This window comes from Penicillium digitatum, chromosome 6 (genome assembly GCF_016767815.1).
Source record: "Penicillium digitatum chromosome 6, complete sequence".
In the NCBI taxonomy this organism is placed as follows: Eukaryota; Fungi; Ascomycota; class Eurotiomycetes; order Eurotiales; family Aspergillaceae; genus Penicillium; species Penicillium digitatum.
This window is the reverse complement of record NC_089389.1, coordinates 1,346,408-1,358,626: the sequence shown is the minus strand read 5'-3', so window position 1 is coordinate 1,358,626 and position 12,219 is coordinate 1,346,408. Positions and strand designations below refer to the sequence as shown.

The 12,219-nt window shown below is 50.9% G+C and overlaps 5 protein-coding genes across 5 annotated transcripts; 2 read left to right on the top strand and 3 right to left on the bottom strand.

Annotated features, from left to right (window-relative positions):
* Window positions 1-234: 234 nt before the first annotated feature.
* Pdw03_5499 (DsDNA-binding protein PDCD5, putative) lies at window positions 235-881 on the bottom strand (the record flags this gene model as incomplete). The annotated part of the gene is made up of 4 exons (XM_014683332.1): window positions 235-521; window positions 628-638; window positions 693-787; window positions 858-881. The coding sequence occupies 4 exons, from the start codon at window positions 879-881 to the stop codon at window positions 235-237; spliced, it is 417 nt and encodes a 138-aa protein (XP_014538818.1).
* A 1,402-nt stretch (window positions 882-2,283) lies between these two features.
* Window positions 2,284-4,547, top strand: Pdw03_5498 (GDP/GTP exchange factor Sec2p, putative; the record flags this gene model as incomplete). Its single annotated transcript, XM_014683333.2, has 3 exons — window positions 2,284-2,291; window positions 2,352-2,961; window positions 3,018-4,547. 3 exons carry the CDS (start codon window positions 2,284-2,286, stop codon window positions 4,545-4,547), a joined length of 2,148 nt encoding a protein of 715 aa, XP_014538819.2.
* Window positions 4,548-5,461: 914 nt separating this feature from the next.
* Pdw03_5497 (Pre-mRNA splicing factor, putative) lies at window positions 5,462-7,012 on the bottom strand (the record flags this gene model as incomplete). The annotated part of the gene is made up of 1 exon (XM_014683334.1): window positions 5,462-7,012. The coding sequence occupies one exon, from the start codon at window positions 7,010-7,012 to the stop codon at window positions 5,462-5,464; it is 1,551 nt and encodes a 516-aa protein (XP_014538820.1).
* Window positions 7,013-7,803: 791 nt separating this feature from the next.
* Pdw03_5496 (Protein mannosyltransferase 1) lies at window positions 7,804-10,839 on the top strand (the record flags this gene model as incomplete). The annotated part of the gene is made up of 4 exons (XM_014683335.1): window positions 7,804-8,063; window positions 8,138-8,711; window positions 8,771-10,234; window positions 10,324-10,839. 4 exons carry the CDS (start codon window positions 7,804-7,806, stop codon window positions 10,837-10,839), a joined length of 2,814 nt encoding a protein of 937 aa, XP_014538821.1.
* Window positions 10,840-11,306: 467 nt separating this feature from the next.
* On the bottom strand, window positions 11,307-12,201 carry Pdw03_5495 (uncharacterized protein; the record flags this gene model as incomplete). The annotated part of the gene is made up of 4 exons (XM_014683336.2): window positions 11,307-11,357; window positions 11,477-11,678; window positions 11,870-11,913; window positions 11,977-12,201. 4 exons carry the CDS (start codon window positions 12,199-12,201, stop codon window positions 11,307-11,309), a joined length of 522 nt encoding a protein of 173 aa, XP_014538822.2.
* Between the last annotated feature and the right edge of the window lie 18 nt (window positions 12,202-12,219).

Sequence of the window (12,219 nt, the reverse complement as noted above, 5' to 3'; positions counted from 1 at the left end):
GAACATAGGGAGAGATGTATGATTATTGGATCGTTGTAAACCCATATCACTGGTGCGCAGATACGAGGCTGATTGCCCTAAATTTCAACTCAGTTGCAAATAGTTTAAAAAGATGGACCATAACGCCTGGAGTATATTTTCCCAGTGGGCCACGAGCGGATCGCAACAGAGGTATCCGAATGCCAAAAAAGGGGCCAAAGGCAAAATGATCATAGATCATATTTCATGCGACCCTCACAGGTCCAAGAGATCATCATCATCATCCTCCCACCCACCTTTGCGGCGCGAGATGACGATTTTGTGCTCCTCCTCTTCTTTGCGCTGGTTCTCTGCCACAGCTCCCAACAACTCCTTGAGCTGTGCCTCCGTTACCTTTGCCCGTAACTGTCCAGACTGGGCGAGCATGATGAGACGGTTCTCGATATCTGTTGCGCGCGATTCCTTCACGAGACGGATACGGCCCAGGCGATCGGCAGCGTCGGGGTCAAGGATTTGTGACAGGATCGAAGCGCGTTGCTCAGCTATGATTATTCAACAATAGGTTAGAAATGCGGCGATACAAGGACGTTGCTTGTCGTCCATCGAATGCGAATCAGCGGACTGGAAACGTTGGATGTAGGGACCTACCCTCTGCTTGTCTGGTTGAGTTTGTTAGCATACACCATATGCTTGCGGCTTATTCCAACACTCACCTCCTCTGTTGTGCCTGCTCGCCACCATCTTGGCCGGCTAGACCCCCTCCGCGTGGTCCTTGTTGCTGGAGTTGAGCGAGACGAGCTCGTCGGATCTATTTTCTCTTTATTAGTACGGTGGTCGACGGGCGCAGAGCGCTCTCATGATGTGGCTGTGAGACTGACCTCTTCTAACTCTGCGTCTGCCATTGTGGATATTCAACTCGAGTCAGGGGGCTTTGGTAGTGATCAAAATGTGAAGAGTCGAGGATTTATTCGGTGAACCCCACTTGGGTTCGCCTGAGTACGGAGAGGTGTACTGACCATCCTTGATTCCGGGGTGCATATTACTAAGGACCGTGGAGGGTATATCTTACAACCGTTTGCTTGAGTAGAGTCATTACGGGGGTCGGAAAATTGATCATTTTGAAGTTTGTGATTGTCGTGAAATTCAATTTTTGTTGCTCTCTATATATCTGCAACCATCATCTATCAATTCTTGAACCACAGTTGGACTCTCTACATTAGACAGCCAGAAATCTAGAAAAAAATCAAGAAAAATTCGAGAAAAATTCGAGAAAGAGTTCCACAGATCTCAACAGGGTTCATCATATCAGAGAGAAATCCATCGATCATCTAACACAACTATCCTATGTCAGATCCCCGACGTACAACATAAGTCTCGTATCCGCACAGAACCACCTGCGGGGGAATTACACGTGGAACTTCAATGTTTCAACTCGGTAACGTTGTACTTGGAATACCGATATGTATAAGAAGTGCATAACTCAGGAAGTGCTGGTTTAATTGGCTGATTCCTGAATTACTAGATTCGCATGGTCATGTTTATGCAAGTTTTGCGTGATAAGACATTTGAACATGGAGTACTCCGTACTTTGTCAGCGGCTATCGTACAGCCACTAAAAATACGGTTGGGATCCATCCAGATACTCCGTACGGAGGGGCATCACTAAAATAAAAAAAATTTGCTCCGTATCGAGAGCTTCAGGGTTAGCTCCTAATTCTTCCCCGAGGGGTGATCAGAAGCGCCCGGGGTGTCCGTTCCATCTCCGGGTGACAATGCTGAATTTGTTTCCCCAGCCTCAACTTTCCTTCAGAAGCTCCCATTTTCATCTTTCCCTAACGATTAAAAGTCGTCAGCATCTTCAAGTGCATAACGCAGTCGATCCTTCAATAGTCCGTGCCTTTATCCATTCAGCCCCGGGTGACTAAGCCTCGATTGGCCCTCGCGCTGTAACCCCGACTTCCTCGACACCCTTAACAGGCTGAGATTTCCGATCAAACCTGTTTGTGGCGATTCAATCCTTTTCATCACTTTCAGCGCATTCCTTTCTGTTGTGTCTACGGCCATCCCGACTCTCCTCACTCTCTTATCCGGAATCCGCTATCTTTCAGCCTAATACGTTCCCCGTGGACCTACTCGACCGCGCACGCGCGATCTTATTTAATTTAGAACTTGCCTGCTTGGTGTGAATTGCGTGGATAGTAATTTTGTCCATCGGAGCTTTTCTGGACGTGATCTTGATCTTAATCTGGCGACGAGCGAACCCTCCCTTCCCTTACATACCGAACGCCTTCTACGTCACTCAACATGGCCGAGTAAGTCTCCTCAAAAGGACTTTTTTGGGACTTCAGTTATTGACACTTTAGGTGGGGCAGTTTAATTGCCTTTCATACCACCCATCATAGCTTCTTCTCCCCATCGAAAATGATTCCGCGCAATGCCCATAAGAGGTCGCTCTCCTCTGAACACCGGTCATTATCTCCTGACCGAACTGTCGTCAAAGCGAAATCCACCACCGATCTCTCAGACAGCGCTTTTTCTCATGGAACGCAAAACTCCGGATTCGATGAGAGAAGTTTCAGCACCTTGCAGGACCCGCGATTGATGGTCGGGCCGGAGGTCTCAGAATCAACGTCATCATCTCACCACCCTGATTTGAGCAACGAAGTAGCAGCATTATCCGTGAAATTGATCCAGGCCATCAACAACCAAACAGACCTCGATGATAGCCTGATTGCTACCCGGCAGGAGCTGGAGCTAGCTCAGGGCAAGATCCAAGCTCTGGAGTTCCAAAATGAGAAGTATCGGCGAGACATTGATAACAAAGTTTACATCAAAAAGTTCGACTCTGATCGCGAAATCGCGCTATTACGGGATGCATTAGCGAAAGAAACAATCCAGCGTCTCGCTGCAGAGAAGGGCAGGAAGAACATTGAGCAGGAAGTGGAAACGCTTACTGCGGCTCTCTTTGAAGAAGCGAACAAGGTCGGTAATTTCTTTCGGCATTTGCAGTGTCTAAATCGATTCTAACACTGTTTCAGATGGTGGCTGCTGCTAAGATCGAGCGGGAGGTGGTGGAGAAGAAGAATGAGCAGTTGCGTTCACAAGTCAAAGACACCGAGTTGCTCCTGGCATCACACCAGGACCAGCTTGCCGAGCTCAAGTCCGTCATGCAAGCGATGAACCTTCACAAAGATGATATCGACAGCCGTGCTACTATCACACCACCATCCCCGGATCAGCTCTCACAAGCGCAAGGTTCTAGTCACCACGAGACAGAGCTTGAACCCGTTCCTATATTGATTGACAGCCCCGAGGAGCTCACCCCGGGCTCTTCCTCTAGTTTCCCACAGCACCTTCGTATGGTATGCCGGACGGATCTACAGGCTTATGAGGACTTCCGCGATCTGCTAGCACTCTCTCGGAGCTCTAAACCCCCTAGCCGTGCTGCCAATGGGCCATATGGAGGTCTGAACATGATGAGTCTGGCAAGCTTTGCCAGTGGAGGATCTCCATCGTCGACCTCATCACCCTCTAGAGTGTTTACCCATTCCCCCAATGGGAGCATGTCCTCCACAACGGGATCGAATTTTTCCTTGAAGGAAACTCGCTTCTACAAGCGGGTGCTTATGGAGGATATTGAACCGACATTAAGACTAGATCTAGCGCCGGGGATCTCGTGGTTGACACGGCGTACTGTTCTAAGCGGAATCTGCGAAGGCAGTCTTGTCGTGGAGCCAATGCCCCTTTCAGCCAAGAAATTCGAATTCCCCTGCTCCGTCTGTGGCGAGCGAAGACCCGGTACGCCTAACGAGCGAACCCATCGTTTCCGAACGTCAGATAGTGAGACCGCTCAAAGGTACTCACTTTGTATTCTGTGCTTGGAAAGAGTGCGCTCGTGTTGCGAGTTCACTGGCTACTTGCGTCTCATTCTTGATGGACATCTTCGGGCTGGCGATACCGAAGAAGAAAAGGAAATTTGGGATGAGACTATCCGCCTCCGAGAGAGGATGTTCTGGTCCCGCGTCGGAGGAGGCATTGTTCCATTGTGCAATCGCCCAAGCGAACCAGAGGCGGAGCCAGTCAGCACAGAGTCTATTAATGGCACCGTCGAGGACGACGATGATCGTTATCTCCATCCTGTGGACGTAACTTACCTCGAGTCCAGGATAGAGGAAGTATCAGTGACGGATCAACTAACACCGGAGACGCCAACCACCGCATCCCCTACTGGGCACATAACCCCGCCCGATCTTCCTCTACTTCCAAGTTCTATCTATGACAAGGACGAGGCTGCCTCCTTCAGTGGCTCGGAACGAAAGCGAGTTTCTATCGACTCAGTAGCAAGCGTTTATGAAGAAGCTAGCGCTGACGTGTATGCCAACTCCACGGCGCTTGCTCTTAACGAGCCCTCGATCATTCAGAGTCGAGAGACAGACACAGACACAGACATCGCCCAACCCAGTGCCACAGCACCTGCTCTCAATGAGTCCTCGATCATTCAGAGTCGAGAGACAGACACAAATACAGACACAGATACAGACATCGCACAACCCAATCCAATGGGTTGAGCCACTCTTGACCTCGGTTGATCACAAGCGATCAACACGAGGGAGACGACTACACGTTTTACCCAATATCTAATGATCCGCCTAATGTTCCCCCACCCTTTGCCATTGCATTCTTCAGTCACCTAATCTTTCTTCTTCTTTCTCGTTCGTTGATACAGGCCCGGCCTTTGGAAAAGCTGCGTCTGTTTCCTGCTTCTACCTCTTACCTTTTTAATCACCTATTGGGTACACCTTGATTATGTTCCTCAACGGTTTTAATTTTTTGGATCTTTCTCTTCACCTTCAGCCTTTATCTTCACTTTCGGCAGCATGGCCTCTTGTATTGACATCGACCTTCTCACTTCCAACCATGTATACATATTAATGCGTCCCCCCCCCCCCCCCTTTGTTTCTTTTCTTCCCCTTGTCCCCCTTTCCCCCCCTTGTCCCTTTTTTTTCCCGTGGACATTTGGACCAGGCGTGGTATTATGGAGCTTCACTGTTTCTGTTCCTTTTGCTTTTTGTTTTCTTCGTTCCCACTTTTGACTCGTGGCAATGCTAGTCTCGGGCCTCATTGGTGGCAGAAGAGCGTGATGAACGATAGATGATCTTGAATCAATTTGCATATATACATAGGCAATACATACTAGTCATTAATGCCTTAAGAATTACCACTGCTACTTCGTACGAGATATAGACATCTTGAAGTAAAGTAAATGGAAAGAAGCATAGGCCAGACAAGATGTTTCGTGAGGTTAGAGTAAAAGAGGGCTATGATACACAAAATAGAAAAAAGAAGCTCATCATCCAGATTTCATCCCTCCCAAACTCCACAAATGGCAGAACAGATACGTTCGACATAGAAAACCCCCGCAAAACCTCAATTTTGGAACGAGAACATCTCGTCTGAACTTCGTGTAGATGGGGGGCGGATATCATTTCTTGGCAAGCTGATGAATGTGTCTGAGCTGGTCTTCGATATTCATGCTCTGAGGGTTGGGATTCTGCACGGCAGGGTTCGGGTGCTGGGGGCCAGCCGAGCCATCGATACCCATAGCCAGTCTCTTGCGGCGAGTTTCCTCCTCCGACTCGAGGGGAGAAGGATCGAAGACGTCGCTACGTTGACTTGCAAGACGCTTGAGGTTGTTGACCACGTCGACGGTAGAGAGGTTGGTGGTGGCACTCCGGGCTTCGGCCTTCGCACGCTGCTCTTTCCAGCGCGGATCGAGCAGCTCGATACGGATGTGCTCATCCAGTTCGTTGGAGGGCACTTTCTGTTTGCAGTAAGGGCAGATCGCCATCTGGGGTTGTAGTCGGCGGGCCTGAGCTCGGGGCACGTAGTCTGAGCGGATGCGCATTGGCTGTTGGCCTGGGCCGGCTTGGGCTGCTGCTTGGGCGGCGGCGACTTGATCGCGAGCTTGGGTCTGCTCGCGGATGCGCTGGTCCTCTTCTGGGTTGGTATACTGGCCTGCTGCGGGGTAGGGGCCTGCTGGGTAGGGCGAGACTGGAGGTTGGGGGGCGTGCATGGGTGCGGGGTGGACTGGGTAGGCGTTGTAGTAGACGGGTTCATCGAGACCGGTCGGCATCGCTTCCTCGATGCGTCGTGTGCTGAGGGAAAGTGCTGCTCTTTGCTCGAGGGAAGCGGACTGCAGATCATTGGCGGAGGTCGGGGGTGGCAAGTCCGCGTGGTCGTCGTGCTCGGTGAACTCGACGGTCTCGACCACGACGAAGTCGTGCCAGTCGATCTGGGCGTATTCAATACGCTCCTGTTCACTTTTCTCTTCCTTCTCTTGCTTCTGTTGCCGTTGGTATTTCACCCATTCCGCCCGCTGCTTGGCACGCTCCATGACGTGGAATTTGTTCTTTGCATTTTGCTCCAATTCTGCAATTCTTCTCTTAGATGAAGTCGCGTCGTCGATTCCCTCCGCGCGAAGCAAGATAGTGTACTGGTCGACCAATCGCGTGAAGAATTGGTAGAGACTATGCTGTGGCCGTAAGAAGTCGAATTGGAAATTTCTGGCCTCGCGCTGCGACAGCGCAGTCATGAATGACTTCCCCCGCTTCGCGACAAATAACGCTGTGTGTTTGACCACGTCCAGATCCTGTGCATTGATAATAGGCATGCGCGCCGAGAAGTGGAACGAAGCCGGTTCAGGTGGCCCCTTGGGCTTTTCGGGTACCGCGGCGGCGGTAGCTTCGCCAGCTCGTCCTGCAGGTCCTGATACTCGGCCTGCTTTGTACTCGGCTGTGTACCATTGATAGTAGGGCTCATAGGCATCTCCAGGGGTTAGGAAGGAAAATTTGTAGTTGTTCTTTTCCTTCTGGCGGATACGGTCTTCGAAAGTACCTTTATGGCGAACGACATAGCTTGCTGTGGTCTCGATGGCTTTTCGGATGTCCTTGGGAGGAAGAACCATGCCCTCCGGAGGCTTTAGAGACCCCTCAGACCCCTCTGGGTGAGGTGTGTTCCCATTTGAAAATTCCATGGTGAATGGTGAGAATATGAAGAAATAAGGTCAAGTTAGTAGGACCGCAGACGATGTAGGACTTGCTGACTGGCGTCACCAGCCACACTATGGCTCACCGCCACAGGAAGTGGCATTACAATGGCGGTGCATCCCGTGCGCGGCCATGTTCCTGTCTTTGCATTCTCCACTGAAATGCAGTCCAGAATAGGGAATGTTTACTTTCTTTTTTCTCTAGATGTAGTCAACTGATTTATAGAGATCAAATCTACACCTACATGCATAATGGTATCAAGAACAGCATAGCTTTTTAACTCTAAATCCAATCACTGTAGTCCGTAAAGACAGTCACATTGCTGGGAGGGGGAGGGGGGCTGAAAACTAAGGGGCTCACATGTTGTCCTCCACAGCCGCCGTTGATCTGGCCTCAAGGCGGAACTGCACGCTTTCGTCCATCTGCGTTCACTTCTGTTCCTGTTTTTCAACACCCTTTTTCTTTCTTACTCTCTCTTCAACAGTCTTTTCTTTTCCTCAATCTCCTCCTTCTTCCCTGTCATGGGGCCTTTTCCCTCATTGTTACACGATCATTAATTGGTGTGGTGCCTGAAGCCATTGAACGGTTGACAGCTTGAGGTGGAAAGCAGCTTTCGACAGCGTCCACTCGTCCATTGAACCTTGGGAAGCCTCTCATTAACGATTAAAACTATTTAACTAAACTGCACGCAACTCTCATATCTTTTCACCTCGACATTCCGACTCTCGCGCCGATCTCCTGAACCGCTGACGTCGTTTCACTCCTGTATCAAAACAATATGGCACAGAAAGCAAAGGACACACTGGCCGTACGGCCGCAGAGCCGGGGTAGGCGCTCGCCTAGTCGGTCTCCCAAACCCAAGAGCCGCAAGCCTTTGCCGGCGCCTCAGACGTATGCCTCGGAAGGTGTGAAGAACAATGATATCTTCAAACTCCCCGGCTCGGACTATAAGCTTATTGTACTGGTGACTCTGATCGCCACGGCTGTTCGCCTATTCAGAATCTATCAGCCTACCAGTGTGGTCTTTGATGAAGTCCAGTACGTTCCCCGCGAAATTTGTGCTACAGATCGAAATCAACACGAAGAGAGACTAATGATTAACATTTGAACAGCTTCGGTGGATTTGCTTCGAAATACATCAAGGGAAAATTCTTCATGGATGTGCACCCCCCGCTAGCTAAATTGCTACTAACGCTGGCTGGCTGGCTTGCTGGATTCGACGGAAACTTCGACTTCAAGGATATTGGCAAGGATTATTTGGAGCCTGGTGTGCCCTATGTGGCAATGCGCATGCTTCCAGCGATCCTGGGTGTTCTGACTGTCCCATTGATGTTTCTCACCCTCAAAGTTACCGGGTGCCAAACCTCGACTTCACTCTTAGGTGCTGGTCTTGTTATCTTTGACAACGCTTTGGTCACTCAGTCCCGTCTGATTCTGCTCGACTCCCCGTTGATTTTCTTTACCGCACTGACGGCTTTAGCCTTCAGTTGCTTCACCAACCAACAAGAGCTGGGACCGGCCTACGCCTTCCGCGGTCTATGGTGGTTCTGGCTAGTGCTTACAGGTCTTTCTCTTGGCGCAACTCTGAGTGTGAAGTGGGTAGGTCTCTTCACTATGGCTTGGGTTGGATCCCTCACGGTTCTCCAGTTGTGGGTACTGTTGGGCGATGCTAAAAATGTCACACCGGTATGCGCTATCAGTATCAGATCAAGACTTGTTTTATGCTAACAGTAGGATTGTTACAGCGTTTATGGCTCAAGCATTTCTTCTCCCGTGTGTTCTGCCTCATTTTTATACCTCTAGGCTTCTACCTTGCGATGTTTGCTATTCACTTTACATGCCTGGTCAACCCCGGAGAGGGTGACGGCTTCATGTCATCGGAATTCCAGGCAACTTTGAACTCAAAGTCTATGCAAGACGTTCCCGCGGATGTCTCATTTGGATCTCGTATCAGCCTCCGCCATCTGAACACGCAGGGCGGTTATCTGCACTCCCACCCTCACATGTATCCCACGGGTAGTAAGCAGCAGCAAATTACGCTCTATCCTCACAAGGATGAAAACAACGTGTTCCTCTTGGAGAACTCTACTCAGCCTCTAGGACCTTATGGAGAGGTCGAGGGTGCATTCGCCTGGGATAACTTAACTGCTCCTGGTTTTATTGAGGATGGTTCGACTATCCGACTTTACCACGTGATCACTCACCGTAGAATTCACTCGCATGATGAACGACCTCCGGTGACCGAGGCTGACTGGCAGTATGAGGTCTCTGCCTACGGATACGAAGGCTTCCCTGGTGATGCTAACGACTTATGGAGGGTTGAGATTGTTAAGTCCATGTCTGAGACCCCGGAGTCTAAGAAGCGCCTGCGGACTATCCAATCCAAGTTCAGGCTGGTGCACGTCATGACTGGGTGCGTCCTGTTTTCTCACAAGGTCAAGCTTCCGGAGTGGGGATGGGAGCAACAGGAAGTGACATGCGCAAAGGGTGGTACCCTTCCAAATAGCGTTTGGTACATCGAGTCCAACCAGCACCCTGCCATGGCCCCTGATGCCGAGCGAGTCAACTACCGGAACCCTGGATTCCTGGGCAAATTCTGGGAATTACAAAAAGTTATGTGGACCACAAATGCAGGCTTGGTTGAGTCCCACGCCTGGGATTCTCGCCCGCCCTCCTGGCCTACCCTCCTTCGTGGCATCAACTTCTGGGGCAAAGACAACCGCCAAATTTACCTCCTCGGAAACCCGCTTATTTGGTGGTCGACCACTCTCGCCGTTGGAATCTATCTTGTTTTCAAGGCTCTCTCTATTGTTCGGTGGCAGCGAAGCTGTGGTGATTACAAGCACGCTTCGTTCAAGCGTTTTGACTACGAGGTTGGTACCAGCGTTTTGGGCTGGTTCTTCCACTATTTCCCATTCTACCTTATGGCGCGCCAGCTGTTTTTGCACCACTATCTCCCCGCCCTTTACTTCGCCATTATGGTCCTCTGCCAGGAAATTGACTTCCTTACAAGCCGCCTTAAGAGCCTGGGACTGGCGTCGAGGCCCCTGATTGGTAAGGCTCTGATGGTAATCTTCATGGGTTTTAGCGTTGTTGTATTCACCCTCTACGCCCCCCTCGTATATGGCAACCCCTGGACTAGGGATGCCTGCAACCAGGCAAAACTGCTCAGATCCTGGGATTTCGACTGCGGCAACTTCCACACCGACGTAAGTGATCCGGAATGGAGACCTTCCCAGTGAGGCCATTGAAATAGTAGAGGAGAGTACGACTAACGTGGACCTTTAACTCTCTCTAGTTGAGCCAATACATTACTCAATACGTGCCGAGCCTGCCACCCGCGGCTGCTCCTACAATCGCAGCTCAAGCACCGCCCCAGCCGCCACCAGTCCAGGCCCAAGAGCCTGCGCCTGCGCCTGCAGGCGAGGATATCCAAGATCTAGAACCAGCGGCCGTCACCGCACCCAAGATCAAGGGCACCATGGCGCGCGTTGAGTACCGCGACCAGAACGGCAAGGTTCTTGACGAGAACATGGTAGCCTCGCTCCGATCAGAAGGTAAAGTAAAGTTTGAGACTCGCTACGAGCCTGGTCGGCCTATGGAGAATGCCCACGACGTTCCCGTCGTCGATGGCCAGCTGGCGCCCCCGCACCCAGATGTGCAGGGCCAGAATCCTGAAACTGGCAGCGCCGCTGTGGACTCCGTGCCCCCTGAAAGCCCTGCCTCTGTGGCCGAAGGCAACGAGCGCTCTGTTGAGCAGTCAAGCTCCATGGAGGCCAAGCCTGCCAGTGAGGGTAATGAAGCCACTAGATAATGGTCTTGTGGGAGATCAACCGTAGGAGGAGAGCGAATTCTGCCATGTATAATGAGAGTCCGTAGAGCACTTGTCCATTTCTCTATCTCGTTGTTAGCTTCTTCTTTAGTGTTGCTACAATTGACACTGATATCCGCAGATTTGTGCTGTTCATCATAACATTGTAGGTAGTTAATTGGCCACTTTCAGCGCTTGTGCAACTGATTCGTCAGGTACGGTTATAAGATTGTTAGTCCAACCTTGTGACCAGGCCAGCAGGATTTGAATGTAAAGTAAGAAATAGAGCTGTTCCCAATTGACTCTTCTTCTGAATACGGATACTATGCACAAATCTCTTGCCATCCCAACGGCAAGTTCACACAGCCCTCTGCTCTCCCCGGTCATATTGTACAGCAGCCGGCCGCAAGAAACGGCGGTTCGCTTCATTCAACTTATGGAGGCACTTCTTATGGCTAGTCAATAGCCGTTTAGTAGTCCCACTCCTCCTTGCCATACTTGTTGAACTTCTCGTGGAGGTCCTGTCAGAAGAAGCTAGTGTCAGCATTCCTACCAAACTAGCCAAGGCGATCGCACTCTGAACCGAATTCTGGAGTGATCCCACATCTAACGTGAATAAGAAGGTCCAGCTAATTCATACCTCGGGAAGGGTGACATTGGGAACAATGACGGTGTTCATGGCGCTGGGAGCGGCACGGAGAGGCTGGTTCTTGTCACCGTGGGGGTGGTACTGGTACTTGTAGACCTTGCCATCCTCGGATTCGCCGTGCCAGGGCATGGCACTCTCGCCAATGCGAACGTTGCTCTCAGAGTTCACGGAGGTGGGCTTGCGGCCGAAATACCTATATTATCGCAAATACCGAATTGATTAGCAATCTTGATGCTTGCTCTTTCTTGTATGTGCGTGCGCCAATGAGAGTGATAGTCAGGTTGGGTAAAATCTCAAAGGATTATGGGGACGTCACAGTGGCGCGAATGGGGCGAAACATTTGGGCATAAGGCATTGTAGGACAATTTCGAGAGGGATGCTCACCATCCGGCAATCAGGAAAGCACCGGACATGACACCGAGAAGGACCTAGAAGCACAGCAGTTAGAATCAAAGCTCGAGCGTGGTTCAATTGCTTCGTGGAATCAGTACGTAGAGCTCGGGATCACGCTTGCCGGCCTTGTCAAGGCTGGCCTCCTCGACCTTGGAGGAGCTGAAGCGGCGCGGGGGAGCGCGGAGTAGGGATTGGCGGGTCAGAGCCCGGCGAGTAGCCAGAGCAGCAATTGAGGACATTGTTGCAGCAGTTCGAGCGTGCGTTGCAAGGAGAGTTGAGTTTGTGGGCGGAGAACTGGAGACGGGATAGTGGGAGAGAATCATGAACGTCGAATGATGTTG